We start from the raw sequence: 16,373 nt of genomic DNA on the forward strand, positions 1-16,373 counted from the left end.
CCAGAGAGGCCAGCAGCTCCTGGGGACACTTTTCCACCAAGAGGCCAAGAACAGAAGGGTCCACACAGGCTGCCTTCCCTCCCTCAATACCAATCTAGAAACCGAAGGACCAGAAGGACCAGTGTGATGACTGGTATTGGCTTGGAAAGTAGGAGGGGATGCGCCATGGGCTACAACCCTTTGCATTTGGGCCCAAGGGATGTGGAGAAGAAAGGCAGTTCCTAGAGGGAGCATTCAGGGGGCCAAGTATTTTTCCCTTGCCATCCTCACTGGAGAAAATATCCCTGGGTTTGGTGAGCTGCCCCTCGAAGGGACAAAAGGACTTGGTAGTCAGGCCACCTGTGCAAACAGAGCCAGTCCAGACACAACATCACTGCCTCTGTAAGACACACAGAGAAGGTCCGCCTCCTCCATTCATTCTTAAGTCTCCTATTATTGGAATCTGGGCCTCTGAATGCCCAGTCCTTTTGATAGAGAAAATGACCTGAATTTCAGTTTAGAGAATTTTATTTTTTGTTTCTTTTTCTTTCCCCAGCACTGGGGCAGAAACCTCTGCCCTACACATTCTATACTTCTCTCACCTGACCCACTGAGAAACTTCAGAAGGTAAATCTTAGTCCTGTGGAACAGAGATGTTAAGGAAGTTGCCCGGAGTCACATAGCTAACAGCCAGAATTAAAGCCCATGTCAGTCTCCATTTCCAGCCTGTGCTGTGTGAGGTGTCTGTCCGCTGCAGTAGAGAGTCACGGCTCTGGCTGCCCAGGACAATAACCTGGGTAGAATCTGAAGTTCCAAACAGATGGGCGCTCACACACCATTTAAATCAGACACCCCTGGAATGGCCCCAGACGGGTGGCCTTTAAGTTCCATATGATTATAACATGAAGTTGAGGTTAAGAATATCTGCCTTCACGAAGTTTAAGAATAAGAGAGCTCCACGGGAGAACACTAAGGCACAATTTTTTCAAGTGTCAGAGAAATCAGAGCCCCCTTCCCCACTATGGAAAAGGCAGGTAGAGTGGCAGTGCCAACCGGGTGGTGGAGGCACACACCTTTAATCTCAGCACTCAGAAGGCAGAGACAGGTGGATCTTTGTGAGTTAAAGGCCAGTCTGGTCTACAGAGTGAGCTCCAGGATAGTCAGAGCTTCACAGAGAAACCCTGTCTTGAAAAACCAAGGGAGGGGCGGTTTAGAGCTACTCCACCTAGATCGCTGACTCCACCACACATGAAGACCACAGGATTCTTGCGAGAGACCCTACCCTCTTCAGCACCTGAAACTCCTACCTCGGCTTCCCCTACAGCAAGGCCCTTTCCTGTTTATGCTGGCCTCTTAAGCACAAGATTCACTGTCGGACCCTCCCAAATAACTGTTGGCACTCCCTGATCTCTATCTGACCTGACCTTCTTTCCAGTGAGAGCTGCCAGACCCCAGTGAAGCTCTTGGCTGGATTCCCAGGCTCCCAGGTGCCAGAGGAAGTAGAGCTGGGTGCTACCTGAACTCTGTGGGCAGAGGAAGAGCAGGAGGGTCCTCCAGTGCTCGTAAACCTCCAGGTGCCTGCACTGGGGTCCTGCCGCTTCAGTCACGACTCCCTGGTGCCTGGGAGAGATGCCTAGCAGGGAAGGCAACAAAAGCCTCCCTGGTATCCTATTCCTGCAGTCCTGGTCTCCTCCTCTGCTCCTGGCTCTCAGCTCTAGCATTCCCAGGGCAACATTACTAATACTAACAAAAGTTGAGAGCTGTGATAAGACTGGACTGTGTTGAGCATTTCACATGATACCCTCTGTAGTGAGGGGCTGCGGGCAGGTCTGCTTTTCGCCTCACCCGGCTCCCGCATGGCTAGCTTAGTCCCAGAAATAACAACACACAAATTGTATTCATTTAAGCACTGACTGGCCCATTATCTCTAAAGAGTTAGTTACTGGCTAACTCTCACATCTTGATTAACCCATTTCTAATAATCTGTATAGCACCACGAGGTGTGGCTTACCGGGAAAGATTCAGCATGTCTGACCTGGTGGCTGGCTCCATGGTGTCTGCCCCATTGCCCTCTTCCCAGCATTCTATTCTGTTTACTCCGCCTACCTAATTTTCTGTCCTATCAAAGGGCCAAGGCAGTCTCTTTATTGACCAATGAAAATAACACAACAGACAGATAACCCTCCTCCATCAGCCCTCAGCTATCCCATAAGGCAAAATGTTGCACGCATACAGTCTCAAGCTCCACATTGGATTCGAACCAACCTTCATAACTCCTCAGGGCCAGTTTGGGATCCCTTGCCCTCCTGAAACCCTCCTGACTTTCACTCAGCATCCTCTGTCCTCAGTAACTTGATTATTACTGGATACTGAGCCCTCACTTCAAGTGGATCTTCTGTCGCATGAAGAAAATGGGCCACTGAGGGTCCTGCCCTTCCCCAGCACCAAACTCCTAGCAGCCCCTCCCCGACTCCCACCTTAGACAAGGAGCCGTCCCTTTCCACCACCCACCCTGGCCTCCTTGTGTGGCAGCTGCAACCACAGTCACTTTCTCAAACCCCACCCAGGGACCTTCTTAAGCCTATGAGGGGTCTTCTGCGCCTTCTGCCTACCCAGCCACTTCCTCGTAGCCTTCTGCCTACATCTGAAACCTTGAGCTTTCTGGGACCCTCTTCTGGATTCTCTTTATCCTCCCCACCTAGTCCCTGGACATTCACATCTATTTCCAGGCCGATAGCTAGTAACCTTTGTTGTGTGGTTGGCTTTCGCCTCCAAGAGTCCAAGGCCTGATTTCTGGTTGCCAGTAAGACATCCATAGCATGCCATGCTGCAGCAGACTGAGCTCCAAAAACACATAGATAGAGTGTCTCCTATTCTCAAGAACTGTTTCTCCTCTTAGGTTCTCACCAACCCAGGTAAGAAACTAGATTCTGTCTTCCCACTCCATCCCCAATAACTGGTCCCCAAGCTCGGTCCATTTTAAATGCAGCTATATCTCCTGAATTCATCCACTTCTCTGTCTTAGAGTTTCTGTTGCTGCAATGAAATACCATAACCAAAAAGCAAGTTTGGGAAGGAAAGGGTTTATTCATCTTATACTTTCATATTGTCATTCATCACCAAAGGAAGTCAGGACAGGAACACAAGCAGGCCTGGAACCCGAGAGCGAGAGCTGATGCTAAGGTCGTGAAGGGGTGCTACTTCCTGGCTCGCTTCCCAAGGCTTGCTCAGTCTGCTTTCTTACAGAACCCAGGACCAACAGTGCAGGGGTAGCACCACCCCACACATCGTCCCCTCTGCTACTCTACAAACCAGAATCCATCTTGGCTTAGCTGAAGGTTCTTCCTCTGCCCTGCAGGCTTACCTACTCCAGGTCTCTTTCCTACCAGGGGCCATAGTGTTTGTTCTGTAAAAAAGATGTGGTCCAGACCCCATCTTCTTCCACTGCTCCCATCCACTGACTTGGTCGAGCTTTCACTATAGGGCCAGCTGCTTCTCGATGCCACGGCCCATCCATCCCTTGCCTCATCTCAAAGGCGCACTCAGCCACAGTTATCCACTTACCTGGATCCTTCTCTTCCCTCCCAATTGTTTTCCAATTATAATTGCAATAGCAAAAGTATTTGCCACTTTACACTCTAGCCATGGCTTGCACTCAGCCGCAGTTATCCACTTACCTGGATCCTTCTCTTCCCTCCCAATTGTTTTCCAATTATAATTGCAATAGCAAAGGTATTTGCCAGCAACCACAGAGAGGAATGTTTCTAGTGGCTGTTAAATATACAGATGCTTTTAAACAACCAAGCTGCTCTCAGCAGTATGGGGTTAATGAGGCTCCAGATGGGAGAGATTTACGGAGGCATGATCAGAGTAAGAATCCCAGGGTCAAGGCTAGAGCTTCCATACCTGTAGACCCTAACAAGGACAGCCAGGACTGCCTTCCAGAGTGGGGAAGGAGAAAGACAGCACGTGAGACAGTCAGCAGTTTTACAAACATGTCAGAGGGTGGTTTGTGTTTATCAGTATACTAGTTGATTTCATGCTGAACATCTAAGTAAAGGTAGTTCCTGCAGGGTGGGAGGAGGTGTGCCTTACTTGAGTTTCGATTAAAGGGGTGCTCCAGAGTGCTCCAGGCTGAAGTCTGTGAGCCCAGCATGGCCCTGACCCTGAAGTTATATGGTACTGTGGTAGCGATGTCATCGGTGACATCGCACTCCAGACGGTCGGTAGGTGAGCACTGGCTGCTGGGGATCCAGATCTTGTACTGGCTCTCATACTCCCTGGTCAAGGAGAAGAAGGCACAGAATCACATATACCCACTGAGACAGACTCAGAGATGGCTGTAACTGCCTCCGTTCTGCTTTTGGGGGTCAGCAGGATAAGTATCCTCTCCCCAACTCCAGATTCTCTACTTGTTTCTTACCCCCAACCACCACTCTCGTTTATTCCTCGGGAACCTTTGCATGAGCCTGAATCTGTCCGTGGCCACCACCCTCCTTTCAGGCACCATCATGCCTTGCTTGCTGTGATTTCCCATTCTCCACACTCTACTGTAGAGATCCCATTCTTCAAACACAGCAGACCATGAAGCTTCTGTTCCTAATGGCTTCCTGCGAGGCTCTAGGCTTCTTCCATCCTACCCGCTAAGGATGGTGCTTCTACCCAGTGGCCTGTGGTTCTCCCCTTTGAAATGCTGATCTCTTTTTGCGTTGGATCTCTGACTGATGATCATTGTCTCAAATGTTCTGCCTCTGCTATTCCACAGGTAAGGTACAAATATCACCTCCTCCAGAGGCCACCACCTAAGACAAAGGAGCTGCAAACTCAGCTCCATTGCCTCAGCCTTCACAGCTTCCTATTGGGACTCAAAAGTCTAGGTTTGGCTCAGAGCTCTGCTGCCCAGTCACTCTCTGATGATGGAAAGGCTTTGCATCCCGTTGTTCGGTGGGGGTAGTCACTGGCCCCTTGTGGCTTTAGAGTATGTAAACAAGGAAGAGTGAAATTCAAAGCATGTTTCAATTTAATTTAAACTTAAACAGTTACTAGTAGCTAGTGGTTGCAAAACTAAAGAGCACACAGCCAGTGTACTTGGTATCTTCCTCTAGAGCAGTGGTCCTCAACCTTTCTGATGCTGTGACCCTTTAATACAGTTCCTCGTGGTGTGGGGCCCCCAACCATAAATTTTTTGTGTTGCTACTTCATAATCATAATTTTGCTACTGTTATGAATCTTACCGTAAATATCTGATATGTGAGCCAAGGGGTCACAACCCACAGATTGAGAAATGATGCTCTAGAAGCTAACTTCCCTGTATCTAGAAGTGTGCACCTCTGTATCCTCCCCGGGGCCTAGAAGAATGACTACACATGCAGGACTCGGTTTGTGCTCATTGCTAATGAAATATGTTGAGCACCAACTCTGCCAGTCACTTCTCAGGGACCGCTAGAGCCAGGACAGCTGGGGAAAACGAATCAGGTTCACCCCTGGGCCAGCTGAACTTTAGGGTCAAGACTTACTTGGCTTCTAGATATACACACAGAGTCAAGAAAACGGTGACCTCCTATACCCCAAAGGGAGTGGTTCTGCAGGTTGCAGGTCAGCCCCAAACTCACCAGACAGTTGGCTTGCTGTTGAAAACAGGCACAACAAAATGTCCCTCCACACCCACTCACACTCACCCTTGGTACTCCACAGAATAGGACACTGTTTCCCTAGGCTGGGCCACTGGACTCCATGTCAGGAGATGCTTCATGTTGGTTGACAGCACAGTTAAGTTCTGCGGGGCAGGCAGAAGGGCCACTCCGCCTGGGACAGAATTAAGAGAGACAGTGAGAGGGGGCGCAGCTTCAGATTCCTCATCTGTCCAAGTGCTAGGTCTTACCCTCCCTGGTTTAGCTTTGCCTCTGTGGCAGCAGGGCATATCTGTAGTAATTACAGCTCCGCTTTAGAGAATAATGCTCATATTCTGTATAGGGCATTGCTAGATTGCTACAGAACTATCCCATTAACTTTTTTTTTTTTTTTTTGGATTTTTGAGGCAGGGTTTCTCTGTGCAGCCCTGGCTGTCCTGAAATTCTCTCTGTAGACCGGGCTGGCCTCGAACTCAGAGATGCTCCTGCCTCTGCCTCCTAAATGCTGAGATTAAAGGTGTTCACCTCTATGCCTGGCTTTTCATGACCCTACTGAGTTTAAGAACCATTATTTCCCCCACTATATGAACAAACAAACAAAGCAGAGCATGTTATTTGTTCATGGATATGTTTTTATGATTTTACTTTAGTGTGTATCTATGATAAGTATGTGTGTGAGTGTGAATGTACATATGCCTTGGTGTATATATGGGTGCCTTTAGGATCCTCTCCTTCCACCAATGGGAACCAGGTTCAAACTTGGGCCATCAGGTTTTCATGAAAACATCTTTATTGGGTGAGCCATCTCACTGGCTCTTTTTATTTTAATGAACATAAAAAACATGTACCTGTTACATTTATGGGTAGCTATATGGTGTTTTGGCACATGTATGTAATGTGTTATTTCAAATGAAGGCAAGCCTATGTATCTCAAACATTTATTATTTCTTTTTAATTCAAAGCCTTCAAGTATCCTATGTTCTGGGCCTTTTGAAATACGATTTTTTTCCTCTCTAGTTAGTCTTCTATGCAATAGGACACCAGAATAAGCTCTGCTATCTCACTGTAACTTAGTAGTTGTTAACCAGTCTTTGCCCTGTCCTCTCTCTGTACTCACACTCCTCCCCAGCCTCTGGTTACCACTGTCATTCCATTCCAAACACACGAGGTCAACTCTTTGACATTCCACCTAGGCGTGAGACTTGCAATATTTATCTGTCTGTGCCTTGTTTATTTCATTTAACATAATATCTTCCAAATCGCCCACGTCTGCCTTTTATGGCTGAACAATATCCCATTGTATGGGATATTTATCAGCTGATGGACATTTAGGTTATTTCCAAATCTTGGCTTCTGTAAACAGTGCAGCAGATGTCTCAACATAGCTATTTAATTTTTCTTTGGATGTATTATATAACCAGTGGTGGAGTAGACAAATCGAATGGTGGTTGCACTTTGGACTTTTTGAGGAAGCTCCACACTGTTTTCCATAAGGATTATAATAGCTTATGTTCTCAGTAATAGTGTGTACCAGCATTTGGCTTGTTATTTTTAAGTTTTTAATGAAAATCACTTTTTAAAATTAATTTATTTATTTATTAAAAATTTCCACCTCTTCCCCGCCTCCCTTTTCCCTCCCCCTCGCCACCTCCCCCCTCCTCTAGTCTTAAGAGCAGTAGGGTTCCCTGCTCCGTGGGAAGTCCAAGGTCCTCCCCGCTCCATCCAGGTCTATAAAGGTGAGCATCCAAACAAACCAGGCTCCCACAAAGTCAGTCCATGCAGTAGAATAAAAACCCAATGCCATTGTCCTTGGCTTCTCAGTCAGCCTTCATTGCCAGCCACATTCAGAGTGTCCATTTTGATCACATGCTCCATCACTCCCAGTCCAGCTGGCCTTGGTGAGCTCCCATTAGATCAGTCCCACCGTCTCAGTGGGTGGATGCACCTCTTGTGATCCTGACTTCCTTGCTCACATTCTCCCTCCTTCTGCTCCTCATTTGGACCTATCTTAATTAAGGGAGCCATTTTAGGGTTTGCAAGAGACTTGATTCTAGAGGGGTTCCCAGGTCCAAAGAGAGGTCCCCAGATTGTTCCTTGGGCAGTAGAGGAGAGGGTGCCTGAACTGGCCTTGTCCCATAGCCATACTGATGAATATCTTGCATATCACCATAGAACCTTCATCTGGCAATGGATGGAGATAGAGACAGAGACCCACATTGGAGCACTGAAAATCACTTTTACTGTGGTCCTGGGGATTTACTCCCAGGGGTTTATACACCTTAGGCAAGTGTTCTTCTTTTGAGGTACATTCCCAGTCTGGGGTGCGGTGATAATCTTATTTTGGTTTTATTTTGCTAGGATGATTAATAACGCTCATCACTGCTTCATATATCGGCTGGTCATTGGTATCATGTACTTTAGAAATGTCTATTTAATTTTACTGTCCACTTTCAATCAGTTTATTTATTGACTGACTATTGAGCTCCTTATAGAGTCTACATGATACCCTTGGTGCCAGACTGACCTGGATTCAGGCCTTGACTCAACCCTGGACTATGTTATCTTATGCAACCAGAATAACCTGAGCCTCCTTCATGCCAAATCCACTCAGGCTCTTGCCAGTTTCTCAACATGGCCATCGCCAGCTTCTTCATCCTTGGGCACCAGAACACATTAGTTTGTGACCAGCAAGGTCAAATGGAGCATCAGTGGTCAGGTGAAAAGCTGTGACTCAGGGCTACTGTGGACAAAGTCCAGCAAAGAGGGGTACCAAAACAGTTCAAAGACTCCACCCGGGGCAGACTGCGAGCCGGAGAACCCACGTGGGGTACAGGAAACTCCTCCTATGGATAAAGACAGTGTGCCCGGGATAGGCCCACAGTGGCACCACAGTCTGCACCTGCACTCCTAAGAACTTCAGGCAGCTCAGCTTTGCAGGGAGCCCCGGGGCGCCATCTGGACCCTCTGCGGCTCTTCTTCCCCCTTTCACACGTTCTCTTCTAGTGCCAAGCACCTGCTCCTCTGCCGTTACTGTCACAGTGATGGTATCTAGCAGTGTCATGGCAGACAGAGTGACAGCTGGGGCCTTTATCTAGGATCTTTCGGTTTCTGCCTCTAGATTGGCACCTGCTGTTGGCTCTCAGGCATCAAGCCTCATGACCACGAGGGAGAAGGGTGCTCCTGACACACCCTGGCTGATGGCACCTTGCCTCTTTTCTAGCACAGGACCCTGGTGATGAGCCTTCATCTCTTCCCTAATGTACTTACTCTGTCCGGGAAGAAAGACCTGGCGCAGCCGCAAGGGGGCTTCTCGGCTTTCCAGCCGTAGCTTCTTTATTTTTTTTAATTCATAATTTTGTTATTAGCTTATGTTTATTGTACAAAAGAACAGTCTTTACAAAACTCTCAAATGTCTGCTGGGTGGTGGTGGCGCACGCCTTTAATCCCAGCACTCAGGAGGCAGAGGCAGGTGGGTCTCTGTGAGTTTGAGGCCAGCCTGGTCTACAAAGTTGAGTTCCAGGACAGCTAAGACTACACAGAGAAACCCTATCTTGAAAACAAAAACCAAAACTTCTCAAATGTGCATGGCACATTCTTGATCATAACCCACACTACCCGATTCTGCTCCCCCCTCCCGCTTCTAGTGGTCCACTTTTTCTTCTACCACCCTTCCACCTTTGTCTTATTACTTAAAATGAATAAAAACAAACCTAGATTCTGCATATGAGAGAAAATACCACATGTCTGAGTCTCAATCATTCTGCTCAACATAATGATTTCAGGTTTTATCCATTTTTATTCAAATGACATGATTTTATTTTTTTGTGAGACAGGGTCTCACTATGAAGCCAATGATGGCCTGGAACTCATTATATAGCTTGGCCTGCTCTCAAACTCACAGTAATGCTCTCCCCGCCCCCAGACTATGGAATAGTCAGGCATGGTCACTCACATTCATAATCTCAGCAGTCGGGCAGCTGAAGTAGGAGCTTAAGCTAGAAATAGCCTAGGCTACATAATGAGTTCCAGGCTGCTACAGTATTAGATCCTGTCTCATTGTTTAAAAGAAAAAAAAGATTATGAACTAGAATAACTAAAGCTCTGTGGGTCTGTCTCTGTATGTATGTGTGTCTGTGTGGTGTGTATCTATGTATGTGTTTTTGTGTGTCTGTGTCTGCATGTTGTGTATATTTGTGTCTGTGTCTGTCTGTCTATGTCTGTGTGGTATGTGTGTTCGTGTGTGTGCCTATAAGTGTGTCTGTGTCTGTCTCTGTGTCTATGTGGTCTATGTATTGGTGTATGTGTATGTGCATCTGCGTGAGTGTACACATATGTTGGTGCTGAGATTTGAACCCAGGACTTTGTGAATATCATAAACATGTACTGTATCACTGAGAAAAACCACAACCCAACTAAAACAAGTCAGAAAGAGAGCAGGTCATGAGATGACTCAGACAGTAAAGGGCCTGCTGTCCAAGCTGGTGAGATCCCTGGAACCTATGCAAAGGTGAGGAACCCATGCAGAAGTGAGAGGAGAGAAACAACTCCACAAAGCTGTCCTGAGACCCCACATGAGTGCCATGGCATTCACTGCTCCTGATAATAAAAGTATTTTTAGAGTAAGAGCAGGGAAACCAATCCATACACTCCAAGAATTACAGTAATTAAGACTGCAATTTGTGGTATCAGGAAAGATAAAGAAACATAGATCCAAAGGCAAAAGTAAAGACCTCAGAGACAGCTCCACTCACATATGCTCAAGTTTGATTTGATAAAGATAGATACAAAGCAAGTCAGTAGAGGAAAGGATAAACTTTAAAACAAATAATAGTGGAACAGTTTGGTATGTGCTGGGGAAATAAACCTCAACTAACCTCACATATTATATAACAATTTGAATCTTAACCATTACTTCACAAAGGACAACTGTCTAGGATACATAATGAACACTCAAATCTTAATATCAGGACATCAAACAACTCAGAGATAACATAAAAAAGTATGAAGAGAAATCTCACCTACAGAAATACAGAGAGAGCAATAAGCACATGAAAAGATATTTAAATTGGAGTTGGTGTGATGGCTCAGTGGCTAAGAGCACCTGCTGCTCTTCCAGAGGACCCAGGTTCAATTCCCAGCACCCTCATGGCAGCTAACAACCATTGCAACTCCAGTTCCAGGGACTCCAATACCTTCCTCTAGTTTCCAAGGGCACTAGGAACACATGCTGCCAAAATACCCATACATGGAAGCATATTTTGTTTATAAAGATGTTTAAATCATTTGCTAAGGAGAAAATGCAAAATAAACACCACAATGAAACAGCACTCCTGTGTAGTTAACATTACAAAACTAAATTCTGGCAACGGGACAGAGAAGATGGATCCCTCATACACTGCCAACAGACTTGTAAATTGGCACATTGATTCTGGAAAATTGGCAGGTTTTTTTTTCAAACTAAATATGCAATTACTATCTGACTTAGCAGTTGTGATCTTGGGCATTTAGCCTAGAGAAACGGAAACTTCTGCCACATAAGATCTGAATATGAAAGTTTAAAATTGAACTTGGATTACCCCAAGTGTCTTCCAATAGGTGAATGGGTAAACAAAGGGGAACAGGCAGGTAATGAGAGGGGGTTATGAGCAAGGAACCCAGGAGCCTCTAGTGGCTTGGGATGGCCAGGAAACAGCTAGACCCTGAGAGCCTCCGGAAGGGACACAGTGCTGCAAACATGAAGCAATCCTGTGACTCAGTAGACAAGTTAGTTCCACCAGAAATGATCTGACTTTCAGAGATGCACAGCAGCAGAGGGAGCTTCTGGATCCCCTCTGCTATCCCTCCTTGCATCCACAGACAGCGTAACTGTAAAATACGACAGACAGTCATTGCCGTGTCACAGACTAAGTCCCAGTCTTGTCAGTTTTACCAGTTTCCCTTTTTATGCTTTATTTTCTTTCTCCTGGGAACCAGTCCAGGACTCTCCATGTAGTTGTCATACCTAATTAGTCTCAGTCTGTTCTCAATCTGTTTTTGTCTTTTATGACCTTGACGGTTCTAAAGAGCACTGATTGGCTGTTTTATAGCTTTGTTCTCAGTCTGGGTCTGTCTGATTTCACAGGAATAGAGTGAAGTTACACATTTTATTCAATGTCTTTGTTACCACAGCACTATCTTACACTTGGGAACGTCCCTCAGACACATGCCTGAGAGCGACAGGATGGTGCACCAATTTCAGTTCCTTCAGTATCCTTCATGAACTTCTCAAAGGCTGATGAAGCTGCTCACCCACCTCCACGCATCCTAGTTTTCCAGGGGAGATCAGTCTTAGGCTGTCCCTTTCATCATGCTAGCTGGAGACAGGTCTCAGCTATGTGACAGCACCCTGAGAGAGGTGCTCAGGACAGCATTGGTCAGGGGTTGGTTCCAGATAGGCTGCAACAGCTATTGGCCTTGAACCTGATAGTAAGACTCATGACTCCCCACACTCCAAGCCATATAATACAGCTTTGTTCTTTGAGTCTGAGCACAGTGACTAGAGTCTGGTCTGAGACTGCATACTCTGGCTGAGTGACTGCTGTATGCTTTAATGTAGCAAAGGTCTCTGTCCCCAGGGCCAACTCAAGGCCAAATATGCTCCTCCTGGCCCTCTTCCGTGAGGTGCACCAGTGGACATCAACATGCTCAGGCACTGTCTCCCAAGCATTCTTGCTGAGGGCATTCGTTTCCACCTTGTGTACTCTTTCTACGTACGTCAGAAGAGAGTAAGCCCAAGCAACTGGTTGCAAAATACATATTTTGCTTTGTACTCATAGAAGGACGTGGTGTCAATATGTTTAATTACCAGTGATGCTAATCTTGATCTGCAAAGCTGCAATTTACCTGCTAGTTAATAAACACACTGGAAGGGATATGTGAGAGGATGCAAATCCTTTTCACCATTTCTCATGTTAACTCGGGCAGGTGTTGGCAGGTCTCTTCCAGCGATCTCTGCAGCTATGAGTCTCTTTTAACTGAATTGGGATGCTCCTGTAAAGAAGAGCCATTCCTCCTCCATGATTTGTTATGTTTCAGAGATTTGCTAATTTGCATAGACTCATAGGTACTGATCTCATTTTATGGCTGCTATTATTGTTACTCAGTTGTTTTAGCTTTGGCCTATTAAAACTCTTTCAGGTTTGAGTTTTGTATCCATTTGACTCATTGTTGCCCACTTCCCACTCTTTTTTCCATTCTAATTATGTCAATTGACTTTGTTTTGTATTTTTTGTTGTTGTTGTTGTTTTTGTTTTGTGGTTTTGGTTTTTTGAGACAAGGTTTGACTTGTCTGTAGCTCTGACTGTCCTGGAACTAGCTCTGAGACCAGGCTGGCCTTGATCTGACTGCCTCTGCCTCCCAAATGCTGGGATTAAAGATGTATGCCACCACCGTTTGTGTTGTTTTTGTTTGTTTGTTTGTTTTTGAGACAAGATCTATGTAGCCTTGGCTGGCCTCAAAATCAGAGCTCCACCTGTCTCTGCTTCTGAGTGCTGGGATTAAACACACTGGTCACCACACTCAACCTTGTCGATAGTAACTTTAGATCTACAAATTTCAAAGACAATATAAGCTCCAAACAATGTTAACATCTTATGTAACCATGATACAGTTATCATAACTGTGGAACCAACATGGATCAATTACCATAACAAAATTCCAGACTTTATTTGGATTCTGCCAATTCTTCCACTAACAACTTTTTCCATTCCAAGATCCAACCCAAGGCACTAAGCTACATTTAGGCCCTCACCCTATTTTAAGCACTTCATTGCTTACCACAAGATGCTCCTGTCTCATCTTGCATTTTCCTGCCCAGTCCTGTAAGCATCCACTGCTCTAAAGAGCCCCACCCAGGGAGTTTCAAAAATCCCAGTGCCTAAGCAGTACTCCAGATGAATTTAGAATCTCTGGCTGTCTTGGCAGTTATATTTGTAACAGCTCCCCAGTGACTCCAGTGTTCATTTGAGACAGGGACATTGATCTAGAATTTACTTCTGGTGGATAAAGAATAGTATGAAATGTGTTAAGTCCCCAATATTGGGGGTTTCTGTATATTTTCTAGTAGAGTTTACATTTACTGCAGCAGAGACTGGCTCTCTTCATCTCTAATTAGCACCCAGCCCAGAGCCCACCATACAAAAGGAACTTAGGAACACTGAGGGAAACTGAACAAGTGAGCCACATACATCTTGACTCCCAGAAGAATAGCCCAGGCCTGTGGGTTTCCTAATCTCTCCGCCATCTTGGTCCTTCTAGCTGCTCTGAGATTCATGTCTCCTAAGATCTTAGGTGCAAGGGAGGTTGCAGGAAGACTGTCCTCCATAAAGCCACTGGGTTCACTTTCCAGGGAGAGACTGCTGCATCTCTTCCTGTCCGGACCCCAATGGTCATCTCGTAGTGTTTGGTTCTTCTTCCACTATCTTTTCCTCCAACGGGCTTTAAGGTTTTAAGGCTTGAAGGGCACTGGAAAAGGCACCCCTTAATTCTTTCCCTTTTCTAGCTGCATCCGTGTCTCCCCTTCTTCTATACAGAAGGACAAAGCACACACTCTGGAGCTGGCTAAATCAGAATCAAACCCTAACTGCCCGAGTCTTGAATCCTTCCCTGAAATGGGAACCATCAGACCTGCCTTGCAGACTGATGTGAAATGACTGAAAACCATCTATTGCTAGAGCATCATGTACTCAGAATGGCTTTCAATTCCATCTTCCTGGAAGGGTGAAGCAGAGAATTGTAAGTTCAAGGCCTTCCTGAGTTACAGAGCAAGCTCAAAGCAGCTTAGAAAATTTAGGGAGACCCCCATCTGAAACATGAAAAGTTAAAAAAAAAAAACCTAAAACCAGGGAACAAAGGCTGTGAGAATATAGTTCAATAGAATAGCAATTGCCCCAGCATGATAAGGTCCTAGGTTCAATCTCAGGAATGAAAGGAAAAAGGAAAGGGAAAAGGAAAGGGAAAGGGAAAGGGAAAGGGAAAGGGAAGGGAAGGGAAGGGAAGGGAAGGGAAGGAAAGGAAAGGAAAGGAAAGGAAAGGAAAGGAAAGGAAAGGAAAGGAAAGGAAAGGAAAGGAAAGGAAAGGAAAGGAAAAGAAAGGAAAGGAAAGGAAAAAGAAGTGAGACGTGCGGGCGGGGGGGCAGTTGTGGCTGTCATTGTTATTCTTAGTATATAATAATTAGTAATTATTATTTGTCCTTGGAAGGGACAAAGTAAGATACCTTTACTTATCTTCCCAGTGATCTAGTAAGCAACAGAAGCTCATTCTGTGCTTGCCAAGTTCACCTACACAGTCTTGAGCAAATGCTCACAATTACTTGGAGGCAACCTTAACTAAAGCAATTATTCTTTGACACTACCATTCATATTACCAAAAGACCAGAGTAATTAACAGACAGACTGACAGACAAAGACACAGACACAGACACACAGAATGAGAGAGAGAAAGGACTCAGGGTGAGAGCAGGTGTGACACAGCACATTTGCCACAGAAAGTGTGTGAAGGTCGGAGGACAACTTGAGGCAGCTGGTTCTCTCCTTCCACCACCTGTGTTCTGAGGATTGAGCTCAGTTCATCAGACTCAGCAACAAGTACCTATACCTACTGAACCAGCGCATCAGCCCCTGTTGGAGAATCATAACAACACAGGTTAAGGCAAGAAAGCAAGGACAGAATGTAGCATCTGTAAAGACATCAGGGGGCCTGCAATCCAAACTTATTCCTAAAAGTAGGGAGAAATAGGCTCAAATAATACAGGGAGAGCCCTGAAGACACAGATGACAAATGAGAAGTGAGCAGAAGTTGAACATCGTTTGCTGAACGTTTGGAGCTGTGAAAGTTTGGGGGCCGGGAATACCATCCGTTTCCACGAAGGCTAAACGTTTCCAAGTTGTCTTAGTTTTGATTTGTTGCTGAAGTACTCAAGGCTCCCACTGACACCACAAAGTAACCAATACCTTGGAGTAGTAAAACTAGAAATCTCTCTTAAATGCAGTTTGACTTGAAGAAGCATTAACAGGTAAGGAACTGCAGTTTGGCAACAATGAAGGAGGTAATTAAAAGGAGTCAGGAGTAGAACAGAAAATTGCATAACCTCACTGGCAGAGAAAAGGCCCAAATCAAATCTTTTTATAAATTGTGTGAAGTACCTTTTTCTGTGAGGATCAAGAAAAATCTAATTTTATAAGTCTTATACCCAATATGAAGCTTATAAATTATATGCTTGTCAGAATTTTTAATCATTTTAAGTGCCACATGAAAAATGATCGCAATAACTATACTTTAACTCTAAAAATACCAAATGAAATAAACAGCAAAGTGCATAGAACTCTGTAAACTATCTTGATGACATCTTTCTAGATGTCTGGGGATATTAGGAAATTTTACAAATAGAATGCAGGCATTTAAGATGTGGAAGATGGAGATAAAAAAGTTTTAAAAAGCATTTTATGCTGGGCAGTGGTGCACTCCTTTAGACCCAGCACTGGGAAGGCAGAGGGCAGGTGGATCTCTGTGAACTCAAAGCCAGCCTGGTCTACAAAGAGCGGTCCAGGACAGCCAAGACTGTTACACAGAGAAAAACCTGTCTCAAAGAAACAAACAAGCAAAACACCAAAAACTAAATCAAACCAAACCAAAAACATTTTAATTCAACCCCAAACCTAGGAAAGTATTGTCACCTTCTTAACCTGTATTCAAGGCCCAACCTCAGATGTATTTAAATTCTTTATT

General features: G+C 45.3%; 1 protein-coding gene across 1 annotated transcript in view; it reads right to left on the reverse strand.

Annotated features, from left to right (window-relative positions):
• The window catches only part of Il20rb (interleukin 20 receptor subunit beta), a 28,288-nt gene that overhangs the window by 11,653 nt on the left and 262 nt on the right, over positions 1-16,373 (reverse strand). The window contains exons 2-3 of the mRNA XM_048417521.3: positions 5,658-5,784; positions 4,075-4,259 (exon numbers count right to left, since the gene is read on the reverse strand). Of these exons, the coding sequence (XP_048273478.2) occupies positions 4,075-4,259; positions 5,658-5,784 (312 nt within the window). The remainder of the gene's footprint in view (positions 1-4,074; positions 4,260-5,657; positions 5,785-16,373) is intronic.

Source organism: Myodes glareolus, chromosome 4 (assembly GCF_982192425.1).
Source record: "Myodes glareolus chromosome 4, mMyoGla1.1, whole genome shotgun sequence".
Classification (NCBI taxonomy): Eukaryota; Metazoa; Chordata; class Mammalia; order Rodentia; family Cricetidae; genus Myodes; species Myodes glareolus.